General features: G+C 39.4%; 2 protein-coding genes and 1 long non-coding RNA gene across 3 annotated transcripts in view; 1 reads left to right on the forward strand and 2 right to left on the reverse strand.

The window, feature by feature from the left end:
• The first annotated feature begins 18 nt into the window (after positions 1-18).
• zgc:113531 (uncharacterized protein LOC541359 homolog) lies at positions 19-3,902 on the forward strand. The gene is made up of 3 exons (XM_031294531.2): positions 19-628; positions 1,747-1,876; positions 2,032-3,902. Exons 1-3 carry the CDS (start codon positions 278-280, stop codon positions 2,220-2,222), a joined length of 672 nt encoding a protein of 223 aa, XP_031150391.1. The 5' UTR covers positions 19-277; the 3' UTR covers positions 2,223-3,902.
• Positions 3,903-6,605: 2,703 nt separating this feature from the next.
• LOC118495836 lies at positions 6,606-10,401 on the reverse strand. The gene is made up of 2 exons (XR_004898279.1): positions 9,650-10,401; positions 6,606-9,608 (listed from the first exon to the last, which is right to left on the reverse strand). It is a non-coding gene; the product is annotated as an uncharacterized LOC118495836 (long non-coding RNA).
• Positions 10,402-10,460: 59 nt separating this feature from the next.
• b4galt2 (UDP-Gal:betaGlcNAc beta 1,4- galactosyltransferase, polypeptide 2) overlaps positions 10,461-15,518 on the reverse strand; it is a 160,570-nt gene continuing 155,512 nt past the window's right edge. The window contains exon 8 of the mRNA XM_031294517.2: positions 10,461-10,979. Within this exon, the coding sequence (XP_031150377.1) occupies positions 10,829-10,979 (151 nt within the window). The 3' untranslated portion in view covers positions 10,461-10,828. The remainder of the gene's footprint in view (positions 10,980-15,518) is intronic.

Genomic DNA, 15,518 nt, shown 5'->3' on the forward strand with positions numbered 1-15,518 from the left:
GAGACTGGCGTGTGAATGTGAACTCTCGGAGAGGCAACGACTATAACTTTCCCTCTTTATGCCCCCCAACCTCCACCCCCTTCCGGACTCTTTGCAGAAGTGTGCGCAGCCCCAGTAGACAGCTGTCGGAGGAGGACTGAGGTAATGCCATGGATATTTTCATCCATTAACAATGTAACAAACTCGGGTAATCTGTCTACCAAATCCCAGCTGGACTGCAGTGGCTGTTTTTTGGTAACCTTTTTTGTTTTGGACAAGGCGAATCAAATAAATCAACATGGTTTTCAGTGAGCGCCTTTCCTTTGAGCACAGAATACGCACGGCCGTTTTGGCACTACTGCTTTGCGCACAGGCCGGTTTTGGCTTCTCAGTCGCCGCACAGCAGGAAAGCACCTGCGAGGCCAACGGCAGCATATACTTTGTGGGGGAATGGTATTTTCTGGACTCTGATCACTGCACCCAGTGTGAATGCACCACCGAGGGCTCCGCATGTTCCCGCACTGAGTGCACTTCGCTCCCGGCTGCATGCATCCATGTCAGCCACTACCCCACCGACTGCTGCCCCAGGTGCGAGAAGATCGGGTGTGAGTACCGAGGAGTGGTGTACGAACTGGGACAGAACTTCCAGGTAAGCTCTGACACCTGGTAGCTTGCAAAAACGGGGATGGCCAGGGATGGCTTCGAGTATGGATGGATGGGGACTTAATGACCCTATAGATACTCTTGTTATTATAGGGCCTTAAATGTTCTCAAACCCATTTACATAACATTCACTAAAATATCTACACAGTATACTGTATACAGCAATGGTTCCCATCTTGGAGCTCAGGTCTCAAGAAATATCTAAGGGGACATCAGATGATTAAATTGATTAAAAATAATATATATATATTAGCTATATGCTCAAATCACTCTCTATTGCCACATTAAGGCCATAACGGGTAATTAGGGGGTCATAAGAAGACATTAGTTAATCTTAAGGGGTCACAAATGTTGGGAACTACTGATATAGAATATAGTTTAGTTTTGCTATTATTTGTGGTGGCACCTAACTTTCATTAAAGGTACGCTTATTTAGTTTTGTAAGAGTAGAATACACAAATACAGCACCCTCTGTTTTAAAAAAGGGCCTACATATTGCCACAAAGTCCAACATTGTCTGTCTGCATTATCTCAAAATTAAATACTGCTGCATTTGTGAAGGCGCTAATGTCAATCATATTTTTTTTAGAAACGTTTTAAATGGCACTGCAAACAGTATAGGCTGTATTTGTATAGACTGTATGTGCAGTATAGGACTTATGTCCAACAGAAAAAATGGAAACTGGGGAAGCCAGATTGTAAATAACTAAAAGTATCTATCACACATATATCACAAAAACAAAAGGTGAGCTGAGCAGCCTAATACTGTTTCATGCTCTGTTCTGCAACTGCTGTTGCCTGTAATTCAAATGTGTCAAATGCACAAACATATTTTTACCCACACAGTTTCCTTAAGTTTGTATGTTTTAACCATAATAAGGCTATAAGCCGATGTACTTCTCTTTCAGTGTATTTCCTTCTAAAACTCTGAACCGATGAATAACAGTCTGGGATGTTGGTATGTAACTTGAGCATACAGCTGGGAATTGGAGGTAAATGGCGCCCCCTTTTGAGATGGTATTAAGGAGGGCTTGGTGAGAGATGCTGGTTAGAAATAAGATCCATGTTGAGTCTCATGCTGTTTGTGTGTGTGTATATTCCCAGCCATCAGAATGTGAGCAGTGCACTTGTGACAGTGATGGCATCGCCCGCTGTCTAGTTGCAGATTGTGCCCCTCCACCATGTGTCAACCCTGTCTACCAGCCTGGGAAATGCTGCCCTGAATGCAGGGAGGGTACGTTGAAAATAGCATAAAAAACTAAAAAGTAAAATAAAACACAGTTGGCATCTCAGAGATGAGTTTGTATGCACTTGACTTTATTTGCTTCCCAGTTTGTAGTATCTGTTCATCTGCAGTTATACTTACCTCTGTTGCTCATCTCCCTCCAGGTCCTAACTGCTACGTTGATGCATCACGCAGCCAGGTGATTCCTGCAGGAGAACCCATCTGGGTCGACTCCTGCACCAAGTGTCGTTGTCACGATGGTCAGGATGCCGGCTACTGGGAGGGAAACCGTGTCGCCACCTGTTCCCGCCTCAAAAACTGTACGCCTGAACAACAGTCTCCCAAGAAAAACTGATTCCCTCTGCCAGCAGAGAACCAGCTGTTACCCTAAAGTATACAGTCCCTGATGGCTGATCAACTGCACAGCTTCGACCCTTTAAGAACATGCTGAACCCTCCTGTGCTGCTGAAAATGGATAATCTGCAACTTCAAAAATTCAAGTTTTTTGGGAACTGAACTGAACAAGAACCAAATATATCATTTAAAACAAACACCAAAAGCCATCAGAACAGATCAGCTGCCATTCCACAAAGACTTTTCATCCAGGATTTGGACTGAAGAGACCCACTGAATTTGCCACTTTGGTGGACAAGGCTACCCATGATCAGAACATAGCTAAATATTACAAACAAGGTTGAAATTCAAAGCTGATTAGACAGACCGGTCAAAGCTCCAGGTTCTCTGTATGTCAGTGGGTTTTGGGAATTTGATTACCTGCAAAGTATAATATCAACAAAGACATTGCTATATAAAGTTGTGGTCCTGTTATGTAGATGGACTCGGACTCAATATCTGGTTATAATAACTTTATTAGTTTAGAATATATTGTGCTTCCATGGTGCATATTCCTAAATTTAGTTGTGTTTAATCAAATTACCACAAACTAATTGAGTACACAATGCATAGAGGGTGGTTGGTGGAGGATCAATCCCTGATGCCTAAATCAGGCCATGTTGTATGTTAAGAAGAACAGACTTTATCCCGTTAGCCGAGAAGATGGTTTGTAGTCCTTGTAAACCACTGATAACAGAGAAATTATGAAGGAAATCAAGACTAAAACTCTCTCCATTTAATAATATAATATGGATGCAGTGATGGAAAAATAAGATGGTTTATTTACAGGGTCTCAAACACCCTCAACCCCTGAGCCTAACAGGAAAATCTATAATTAAACAATTCTGACTGGAACTAGAACAAACAAACTTGTACCTTGAAAGGTGACCGCACTCCAGATATTTACCCTTTTTATATTTTATCTGCCTCTCCACGGTTTCTTTCAAAAAGTTTTTAGAGTTTTAAGAGGGAGAGAATAGTAAACTTTTATACAAGCTAGTTACCCAGGAGGCATACTTTTTAATTTACAGACACCTGTTTTGGGATACAACTGGCAACATAACAAGGCCACTGAGATTATTGGATGATAAGAAATTGTAATTGACCTGTCACGGGTTGATGCACCAGCCAAATGTATGCACAGCTGTGATGCAATTTAGACTAGGAAATAGCTTAGCAAAGCAATTAACAATTTGTAACTGTCCTATAAATTCTACAGTTCAATTTCGGGGCTAATTGAAATAGAAAGTATGAGACTGTGGCCTAACATATGACTGTACAGTAGTTGTAGACAGAAGGGATATTTGAAAGGGTTGTTATTTGTGCATGTACTTTATTAATTTCTCATTAGAAATAATGTGTAGACTTTCTTAGAAACAGCCTGTTATTTCCACTGTTATCAAAGAAATTGACCTTCTTTAGAAAGATCTTCAGTATATGATGAAAGAGAAGTGTATTGTCATTTTATATAGGTTTATATGCAGCAGATCTTCCTACTGTTATTTGTCATTATCTACCAATTTAATCATGAGGGATCTTTGAATGAAAACCAAAAATTATATTTTCTTGTTATATGTTACTGTATGTGCAGTGTTGAAGCCTACAATGGCATTTACTACTTTATAAATAAGACTCCCAAGCTGCTGTTTTATTAAGTACATAATAAGTCATTACAACTGACACGTTTCACTGCCCTAACTCTCCCTGAAAAGCTTCTTTATGCAAGTTTGGGATTAAGTTGAAACATTTAGGGTTATGAACACCTTTTAAATCATATTTTATCAGGAGGCTTTATGAATGAATACACTCTTTTTACATTTTCTTGAGGAGAGTATTCAAATCAAACAGCGAAGAGACTGAATAGTACGCTGGACGTAGAATACGATCTGAAAGCTGTTCTTCCATATTCATCATCTTAATTACCGAATAATCAGAAAGACACAAGGAATAGTTTGACATTTGTGAAATATGCGTATTTGATTTTTTGCTGAGAGTTTAATGAGAAGAGTGGTTTTAATCTTCTCATCAAACTCTCAGTAAAAAAGCCTTAAATGCCAAACAATTCATTTAAGTGGAGTTTCAATTTACTGCCTAAATTAAAAGGGAACCCAAATGAATCACACCCACAAATCATGTAGTGTGTCATGCTGGTAATAAAAGCCTGCATCTTGTAAAATATTCCAAATTAAAACACCTTTCCTTGTCCATTAAAAATCTCTGACTTTGTGTTTCCTCCAACAAGTCCTTCAAAGCATACGGCGATATAGATAGTTTATTCTTATCCTATAATACGACCAACAGAAGCGTTTCATAAATTAGCGCCCCTAGAGGTGAAAGATACGACCCACATGAGTGCTTTCTGTCACCATATCTAAACCAGAGAACGCAACGGTCGCGGTTTTAAACACGTCATTAATGTTGTGAAACGGTCGCAGTTTGGTTAGATTAAAGCACAAAAACTACTTGGTTATGTTAAGGCACCAAAACTACTTAGTTAAGTTTAGAAAAAAGATGGTGGTATGAGTTAAAACCATCTGTTGTCTTAAGGCGCTGACACACCAACCCGATTATTGGCCGTCGGACAGTCTGGCGAGGTCGGTGACTCGAGTCTGTTCGGTGTGTTCCGTGCCGTCGGCCTTCATTTTGGCCGATTTGACTTGTTGAATCGGCCGGTGGGCAGTCGGACTCAATGACCAATCTGATTGGTGGAGTGCTAGCCCTTGACTAGCGAATCAGTGCAAGCTCCTTGAGCCTGTCGCTGTGAGATTCATGGCTTCGCCGACTTAGTGCGGTTTCTCCTTATTTTTCGGCTGCGACATCTTTCTTCTTCCACAAGAAGAAGCCCGAGAGCTGACAACGCCAGTATCTCCTTGACTACTATCAACACTCTCTGATGAAAACAATGACTGAAGACAGCATGCGCCGTCATTTCCGGTTTGAATTTTTTGGGCGACAATACAGATTAGCGCCGCCTGCTGTTATGGAGACGTATTACGTCTTGCGCACGCGCAGAACGTACGCTCAAGTTGGCGTCGCTTCGGTGTGTTACGAGGCACTTTTTTTGGGAGCTGTCTGATCAGTCCAACTGCCTTTTCTGCCGACGTTCGGCCATCAGGTTGGTGTGTCAGAGCCTTTACATAACTTCTGGATGTCTGTAAAGTAAAAAAAACAAAAAACGTAATGTTTACTTTTAAAGTGCTGTGTTTGACCCATCCATAGTCTCGTATTGCTTAGTCTATATCCACGAAGTTCCACTTCGGGATTGCTCCGGTGCCGCCGGAAATTCCGCCGGATGTCACTCTTTTCGGCCAGATATCCATTACCTTCTGCTTGTTCGTGTTGCAATTTTAAACTCCAGTCGATTTATGAGGACTATGGTTAACTGCTCCTCAGATCTCTGCAGGGTAGACTATCTGCCCAGTTTGAGTTTTCTTTTCCGACTAAAACAACCTTTGAACGTACACATGTTCCACCAAAACAAGTTCCTTCCCGGGGCTATTTTGCAGCAGCACCGTGGCTCTGTCCGGTCCTTATCGGCGCCCATGACGACTGTGATTGGTCTAAAGAAATGCCAATAAACCAGAGCACGTTTTTCTCCCATCCCGGAATGCTGTGTGGACTAGCCAGACCCTCCTCCGCAGCGCTGTTGAGGAAGGCATTGCCAGACCTATTTCCACAGCGCTGTGGAGGAACCCATCCACAACCTCAACTTGCCTCCCGTAATAATCATGGAGGCCACCACTATAAACGTTAATATGAGTCTTAAATGCAGCTTGAACAAATTACTTATGGGAGTCTTTTTCGGGAAGGACAGTCTCGTTTCCTCTTGAGTTGTGTCTTTTTAATTTTTTTGAACAATTTTCAGTTTTGTGAACAGTCTCTGGTGTCTGAGAGGTCACCATCTTGATTTCCCTGAAGAGCTTTTGGGACCAGTGCTCCCCACAAAACAATAAAAGAATGAGAAAAGCAGTAGAAAGTAAAAGAGAGAAAGCTTTGCTTTGTAGCAATTAAGATTTGTTTATACTATTGGGAGGGCGGCAGAAAGTACAGAAGTAAAGACTGCAGAAGTAAAGCCAAGTGTAATCCACAAGGTGGTTTAGCATTTCAGTCCACTACGTCACTGGGACCACACACAAACAACAGTAACAGGTTTATGTGGCTTGTCATGGCAACAGGAAACAGGGTTGCCAAAAACCCTGTCAATATTATATTACAAAGCTCTGGGATTACCCCAGCCTGCAGGTTAGAACTAATTTATTATGAGGTTTCTATTCATTCACCAGAGTGTGAGTGTCTTCTTTACACATGTACACACACAGTAAGCAACTGACACCACCATCACACAAATTTTTATCTGATTTATTGATTGTATAGAAAAAGTAGGTTTGATAGATATGACGTAATGCATTCTATATAAGATATAACATTTTCAACATTCAATGTACAAAAAACATAGCTAGATACAGTATTTGTTTTAAAAATGCCCACAGGCCTGAAAGTCCTGTCTGCTCTTTGCAGCAAGAAATGTATTTGAAAAAACGTTTCGAATACTTCACCACCTGAGGTGTGCTTAACAACTGGAACATCTTCAAAAGTCAAGAGTCCATTAAAAGAAACATCAATCGCTCCTCAGTTGTTCTCATTCTTGAGTAAAGGAAACCTTTCAAATACTATTTTTGCTGAAGTTTTTGTTGCTGATCTTTTACATCTATATCCCATGTTACTGTTACACACTGGGGCCTCTCTTGCTATTTCCTTCATTGTGTCTCAGCTTGTACTTTCTTTATGTAATTGACCGCATAAAGGGTTGCCTGTAATTTGTCAGAATAGCCTTGATGAAGCTAGAATTGATCCTAATTTTAAAGTTCAATGAGGAGTACTCATCCTGTGAAAACAGCTGTATAATGTCTTCTGTGGAGGGAGCGAGACATGAATGTATTTTAAGAGTCAAACAATAGAGTTGTGAAGTGGAAAAAAGCTTCTGGTTCCAGAAGTATTTTTTCCAACTTGAATTTGTGAACAGAACACAGCGCCAGTAGTTGGCAAATTTGTCCATACTTGACCCAGAAATCCAAAATGAATTAATTTAAGCAGCAGACTGGAAAATCTATTTTCTCAACAGCGTCTGTTTGCCTTGTGATTGGATGTTTCTTGCCGAAATGCACCTTGACAGATGTAGTGAACAGCTCCACCAATGTTTTTATGTACACAGTCTTTTAGACTATGAAAGAATACGATAGTTCTAACACTGTTGTTAATCTTTTGTTCTGATGATTTCACCAGAAGAGTTTCATGCCGATCCAAGCAGTAGAAGAGCTGTGAGTCTCATTGTCTATGGGAAAAAGTAATGAGATAGGTGCATACTTGGGACTAAAGTGAGGATATCTCGGCCTCTGTTACTTCAATTTGAACCATTCGTTTATTTTCGAAAATCGCCCAACTTTATGAAAGTAGAACACTAATGCTTAAATACTGTAAGAAGGGTAAAAATCAAAGCAACAGCTATAACTGTGTCTGTTGTGTACTGCTTACAATGGTTTTAAATCAATAATATGAATTAGAGGCAAAAGAGGAAGAAATCTATTTGGGAAAAGAAGCACGACTGCATTATAAACTGAAGTTAATCCAACCCTTAAAACACGTTATCCTATATAATACCTCACGCGCCACTTGAAAACAATGACTATAAAGCGAGATATGTGGTAGATGTGAACAATTCTGTAATATTGCACTGGATAAGCTGTAGTATAGAGAAGGGATTGTATTGACCTCTCCATAGGTAGTCTGCCCACTGAGGACAACTCACCAGGAGAGTTCTGGGGTACATAGAAGGATTCATAAATGGGGATGTGTACTGAGATAGAAAAATAAAGATACAGTAAGTGGCACAGATTCAGAAACACAAAGAGAGGCCCTGTCGATATCTATTATAAGAAGAAGCACTCTTGTGAGACACAGCTGTGGCCCACCACAAAGCAAAACAGTGCCATTGACACATACAGCCTGGACTGGCAGAGTAAGAAAGAAAAGGCAATGAAAGGCAAAGAAAAAAAGGAAGACAGTGTGAAGGCGTGTGTGTGCGTGTGTGTGTGAGAGAGAGAGAGAGAGAGAGAGAGAGAGAGAGAGAGAGAGAGAGAGAGAGAGGATTAATCAAACCTTCCAACAGGCTCAGGTGAAGATAATGGAGAGCCAAACAAATGGGAACATTTTTGCCTCAAGGCTGATCAAAGAGGAGGCCAACAATACACAATTTCCACCAAAATAAAAGCCCCAACTTGTTCTGAATAATACAAAATTCAAACAGTTACAGCATTGCACACACATCTGTCGGTTTAAAATTTTAAAGATTGGTGGAAATATTTTGTATAGGTTTTACATGATTTTTTTAAAAATTGAAACAAATATTAAGTTCATTTCTGTAGTACCCAACTTAAAACACACATCTTCATCAATTAGTTTTACACCCAAAAATTACCTTTGAGATAAAAAAAAAAATACCTTACCTGCCCCTTTAGTTTAGATAACTTCTGAAGGCATCAGTTTGGTGTTTCGACGTCAACAATAACAACAACAACAGTAGAGACAAGGAAAAATAAAACAATGGATGAAGAGTGATATATCATCGCATAAAACAGTGAAAGATTTCAATACGTTGATGTCGGAAATCATAATTAAAAAATTAGTTTGTTTCTTTTTACACAGGGACAGTTATGATCTCATGAGACAAAAAGTTTGAAAATGAAAACAATAAATTGTTTTATCCGTCATCTATGAAAAAGTGCGATGAAATATATTTAAATACAGAACTGACAGCTGATGATAAAATCTGAAGCAGCAATAGAGATGTCAGTCAAACTGCTCAAACAATAACTTCTCATTACTGCCTTAAAATTCACAATATCCACCACCAGAAAACTATCGCCTCATAATTTCCTCTTTCCGGATATACTTGTCTTTTTTATATAAATTTAAAGAAAAAGACAGCAGAGAGAGAAAATGGTACTGTTACAATGCCATTTTCTCTCTCTGCTGTCTTTTCTCTTTATCAATAGAGTTTTAATGAATTTGTGAAAACTTTGACGTCCAGGTTACATTGTAGGCTAAAAAAATTACTTTTCACCTAGTCTTTTCTGTGAAGCCAGTTTCAAGTCAGCTTTTGTATCCACAACACTTTATGAGCCATGAGTCTTTTCAGACAGCTTAGTTTAACCCCCATGTGTCCCATATACTGTATGTTCAGAAAATGTTGTAAATGTTCAATTTTCTAATGAAAAATGCATATTTCTACTTAATCAAAACTGTACCTCAAGCCAAATGTACCTTTACAGCTGAGGTTACCAAAATAAACCTCTTGGTTTCTTCAAGTGGAATGAAAAAAAAGAAGAAAACAAAAAGCTTGGGGTTAAAATCACGACTGAGCTGTCAGTGTATATCTGCCTTGTTGTCTTCAGTTCCTCGATTTCATTTCAAAAGCATTCCCAAGGTAACTCCACAATACTGTATATAAAGAGAACAAAAAGAGAGTTCTCAGGAGATTGTTGCTGCTGATGAACATGTTTTATCAGCGTGTCCCAGCACTGTAGATGCAGGCACAATACACATTCATTTATTGATACCGGAGGATTTGATTGAGTAATTAGATTCAAACTCCCTGACAAAGACGTCAATATTAAAACGTCTATTGGCATCATTTGTGAAGATGAGAAGTCAGACGATTTCTTTGATATACAATCCATCAGATACAGTTCCATGGACTGTCACTGCATGTCATCATATTTCGTTAACGTTACAATGGAAATCCCCATTCACTTGACCATCACTGTAAAGTAAAATGTTTGATGGCATTTGTAAGGTTTGTTGTCCACCAGGATTGTTATTTCCCTGATATTTAATTTCCAAACCAGCAGGTACCACGTCTCGTATCTGTCTTTGTATCCATGTAAAAATACTTTTTTTTGTTCATTCTGCTTATATGAACTTGGTCAAATATTCCAAGAAATCCTTGATGCTGTCCAATGTTACAGAACAGGCCATGAAAATTTTCCAAAGTTTCAAATGATGTTGTTTTCTCATCTCTAATCTCCCGGCAATAGTTCCTGTCAATATCCTCTGTCGATATGCCACTGGATGCCAAAAGATTGGTAATCATCCATCACCAAAGTCCAAGGTTGTGACCATGTCCCCAGCAGCAGGGTAACAATCAGCTTCTAAGTTTGACGCCACCTTTGGTCGGCCACTGATATTCAAGCTTTGGTCCCCTCTCTTTCAATTCTGAAGTCACTGATCGGTAAAGGTAGGAGGTGTGAAGCCATTGGCTGATTGAAAAAGTTGGAAAGAGCCTGAGTCCTGGTTAATGGCAAGCTAAAATCCCCCCCAAAAAACATAGAGAGGGGTAAAAAGAGATAAAGAGACCATGATGTGCTTATGACTCCTCTCTCTTTCACATTTTTCCAGATGTCAAGGATATGTGATCTCTTTATTTCCATCTTATAAACTTCATAGGCGCTCTTCTTCTCCTCGTCTTTTTCCCTTCAGTCAGTGTGTCGACCCCCTCATCTTCCTCTCTCTTTAGCCCTTAAAAGGCCGGGGCGGAGGTTTGCCGATCTCCACAGAGATATTTGTGTACAGAGGGTACCTTTTGACCTGAACCAGTCTGTAGGTCAGAGAGCTGATGCCGTCCTTCTTCATCGTGTTCTTCGTGTTCTGTATCTTATTAAATCTGGAGGGTGAAAGACAAAAAAAAAGAACGTCAAGGTGGGAGGGGGGTAGAGGGAAATGGGGAGACAATGAAGAAAATTTGTTAAAAAAATACTGCCAAAACATCAAAAAAGAAAATCTTGATTTTTACATGGAATTCTTTGCCTCTATATCAGTGCATGTTTGTGTGCGTCAAAGTGGGTACTGTATAGTAGTGTGTTTGATTGCTTGGAGACGGGAACGTCTAGGTTATTGTGTATTAATATTATGCTTCAGGAAATGTAGCTAATTACAGAACTGACTTTTGACATTTTTTCTGTTGGATTCAAAGGATAATTTTTCTTACGACACAATGTCAAAGTGCAAGACGGCCAAAAAAAAAGAATCAAATAAGAGAAAAAAAAGGCTCATCGCTTTCAGGTCCCACGCAAGTATTTAATGACAAACCTATAAGGTCTCTGCCACTTGGCTGTCATTGGTGCAAACATCTGACAAAAGGGGATCTCAGCAGCTAAAAGGGGCTTTAATAGAGCAGTAGTTCCTGACCTTTTTGGCTCATGAACCCTTAAAAGAAAACAGTCCAGTGTCCAATTTTTTTGTCTCCTGCTGCATCTGTCTATTCAGCTCAAATTATTCAGTTATTTACAAGAAAAAGGCAAAGAAAAAAAAGCATAACTTTGTGTAGAATAATAATAAAAAAAATGTTTTCTTGTTTTCTCCTTTTCCTCTTTGAAAGTTATTCTGTATTGTACCGGGAGCCAGTGAAGTGATTTAAGTACCGGAGTAATGTGTTCAAAATTGCATGTATGTGTAAGGACTCTGGCTGCTGCATTTTGAATAAGTTGGAGGTGTCCTACTGATTGTTTGGATAGTCCTGCAAAAAGAGCGTTACAGTAGTCTAACCTGCATGAGATGAAGGCAAGCCCCAGTTTCTCAACTTACAACTTGAATGCTAATATCAAAAAACACATTTAAACCCTCAGGATTTAAAGAGCCTGATGTTTGTATTGATTCTTTATTTCTAAAAGTCCCCCCCAGCTAACTGTACATTTCCAATAGCCTGAAAGCAGAGAGGAGTCCACATCCAGTTTCATGTATGTCTTGACCAACAGGTGGTGCTATAGCGCTGCACTGTGACTCAGTGAAAAGTATTATCCATTACATCCATTTGTTTGAATTATGCTGGAATATCCTTCCCCATTGGCTGTGATTCAGCAGTTACATCAGAATCTGCTCTTACGTTAGAATCTGCTCTGACTTTAGTATTGAAGATTGGAAAATAATTTACACAGTGTGTCAGACAGTTACACAGTGCTGCTGCTGTGCTTCAGTTCAGTTTGTGATGCAACCTCTAGCATCAAAACAGATTCATAACACAAACTCTCCCGTCACCCGTGTAGTAGTATCAGTTTTTGAAGCCAGTCAGAATGGAAAATGCTTTAAAAAAAAGCCATTTTTCGTGTTTGAACAGAGAAAGAGCTGATGTTTGCAAACACCCAGTCGTGCACATTCACTTTTTAAAAGACAGCTGTGACTGACACTGACAAAAGACATCTTCTTAATGATATGCTTAGACGTACAACTCGAGTTGACACTTCAGTCCGACATGGACCACTGAGTCTACAGAGCCTTGTCAGAACTGACTAGTGAATATCTCTCTCCTTTGCATCGCTTTCTCCTTCTGTCTGTTGCAAATCAAATCAAAAAGAGCTTTATTGGCATGAATGGACGCAGGAAAAATGTTGTCAAGCATCTTTCTCTTTAACAATATAATACAAGATATGAAAAGAATTAGTTGTTCCAAGGATTGGCACTTCTATTTAAAAAAGAAGGGGAATTAAGGATGGCAGGAGAGAAAAATAGATAATAAATAGGCAGAAAGATAAATATATTTCTGAGAAAGAGAGTGACAGATGGAGGGAGCAAGATATACTGATTTAAAAAAATGAAGAGAATGAGAAAAGGGAAATCTTTGGCTGAATCTATCAAACAGCGGAGATTAAGAGCAATAAACTAATCCCTACAGACATAGAGAGGATATAAATATGCATGTACTCAATCTGTAATGCACTGTATGTATTATTTAAACCTATTGGTCTCACTTATCCTACTTTTATTTTAGAGAGTTAGAGGGCGAGACAAAGACAGTCTTCCTTACATATTCATTAGCCTGATTTCCAGACTGAGTCCTAACTTGGCTAAGTAAAGCTCTATTTTAATTCCACCAAGGGTCTCACAGGAAAACATTTCTGGTTTAGGATCTCAACACTGTAGCTCGTCATGCCAGCTATTGAGGGTTATTTTGTTCTGGTGTCATACATTTTGAGCTGGCCCACTTGACCTTGTCGTAGAAAAATGTCTCAAAAGGAATATTTCAACATTTTGGGAGACACACTTGTTTTCTTACCTTAGATAAGAAGATTGATACCACCTTCACATCTGTATGCTAAATATGATACTAACATGAGCAGATGGTTAGCTTAGCTTAGCACAAAAGACTGGACACAGGGGTAAACAGCTAGCCTGGCTCTGTCCAAAGGTAAGAAAATACATCTACCAACTAATTAACACGTTATATCTCGTTTGATTAATCCAAAAATGTGTGGTTGTATGGGAGACTCCTGAAGGACCGCTACCACCGGCAAGGTGAGGCTCAAGTCACTGACGAACATGGTTTCAGGTGGCTAGTTTTTGGTAGCCTTGCTAGCTACTTGTACTGAAGAAGAAAGTAAAGAATTGTATAACACAACTATCCTAAAACAACCATGCGCCATGTTTCTTTGTTCTTTCACCTTTAGTTTAAAAAAAATTGGTATTTGAGCTATTCAAACTTTTCAAAAATATGAAAACTATGATCATTGCAGAAACAGACAAACTAACTCCCCTCCAAAATATGACATCTTTCCATTATGACTAATCATGCACACATAACTTAAAGTTAATCAGATTTTCAATGTTTTACAGTTCTATTACCACAACACATTCATTGGGTCTGTCACCCAGAGAAATAATTGTAAAATGTAAAAAAATGTTCAGAATATCTAGAGAAATATCATTAATAAAAAAGATACAGGTCAATGCCACTGCAAATATTAGACAACTATTCTACCATTTTTTACAAATAGAAACTCATAAAACAACAAGGTCAAACTCTCATTCAGTGTGGTCTAAGTGTGGTCTCATACAGGTAATAAATACTGGAAACAGCTTTCAACGTGTTGTTAAGAGCAATAACATAGAACACATCTTTTTGTAGCGTCCATGTTTCCACATTACAACTTAAAGCTCATGAACATACCGAAGTCGGGAGAACAACTTTCCAACATGCTAACAGATGAGCTTGCTAGCGGTAATGCTAGGTCGTCACATGACCCTCACCTGACAGTCGTAGCACTCTGTCCAGAGTCTCCCGTTGTTTTACCAGGGGCTATGTGCTGGGAACAGCCCTGGAGTCTCCGCTGGTTGCCTGACAACTGATGAAACCAAAAAATGGTCCGGCACCCAGCGGATTGTTGTTTATATTATTATATTAGTTTTTTTGTATGAATTAACCAAATGAGACATAACATGTTAATTGGTGAGCTTTACAGGTGCTGGTAAGTGGATTTTGTTACCAGGCCATCGCTATGCCCCGTTTCCAGTCTTTATGCTAAGCTAAGCTAAGCGGCTGCTCACGGTAGGATCATATTTACTGTATGTCTAACTCTCAGTTAGAGTATTTCCCAAAATGTTAAACTTTACCTTTAAGGGATTCTAAATACGAAGGCAAACTTAAAGTTGTGTTTGTGGCAAATACAGTTTTACAGAAGCCAGTCTAACACACACAAACACACTCTGTATCTGCACTCTGACTGTCCCAGGATGATAACATATGAATGGAATATTGAACAATGTTACTGAGCGACTGATTCATTTGCAATGCATGAAGCAATGTTTTCTTGGCAAAATGTGCATGTATGTGTGTGTGTGTGTGTGTGTGTGTGTGTGTGCAATCTGCTACTCGTGTCTGGCGATGAATGTGCCTCTTTCTTACTTCCGCTGGCCCAATATCTCATTGCTATGCCTAACCAGCATCTCTGAAAGGGCTGAGAGTATGGACTTCTGTGTGCATGTTTATGTAAATGTGTATGTGGTTATATGTGTGTATGTGTGTGTGTGTGTGTGTGTGTGTGTGTGTGTGTGTGTCTGTGTGTGTGTGTGTGTGTCTGTGTGTGTGTGCACGTGCATGCAGAGGATAAAGTAAACATTCATCAAACAGTTAAGCCAACGCCTCCCTTGGTAAATGCTGGACATTACGCAGGTACTTCAGATAAACGCTTTTAAAAGGCTTGATCATTAATCTGAATCTAAACAGAAAAGTAACCCTGCACCTGAAGACAAAGAGCAGAAACAGATGCTCAGGTTATCTGTGTACTTGAGTGACAGGCCTCTGTGTGTACAGGCCAAGAAGTAAAAAAAAGAAAAATAAATGTTTTTTAAAAGGTATTTCTCAAAACAAATTGATTGTTGTAGGTTGTTGCTGAAGATGCGAATGATCTCAGGTTCACGTTGATTTATAAAA

This window comes from Sander lucioperca, chromosome 9 (assembly GCF_008315115.2).
Source record: "Sander lucioperca isolate FBNREF2018 chromosome 9, SLUC_FBN_1.2, whole genome shotgun sequence".
Classification (NCBI taxonomy): Eukaryota; Metazoa; Chordata; class Actinopteri; order Perciformes; family Percidae; genus Sander; species Sander lucioperca.

Bases quoted from the DNA above. Each gene is read 5' to 3' on its own strand.
- zgc:113531 (XM_031294531.2), top strand. From the start codon at position 278: ATGGTTTTCAGTGAGCGCCTTTCCTTTGAGCACAGAATACGCACGGCC. The intron at 629-1,746 runs GTAAGCTCTGAC...GTATATTCCCAG, and splicing joins AACTGGGACAGAACTTCCAG to CCATCAGAATGTGAGCAGTG. The intron at 1,877-2,031 runs GTACGTTGAAAA...ATCTCCCTCCAG, and splicing joins CTGCCCTGAATGCAGGGAGG to GTCCTAACTGCTACGTTGAT.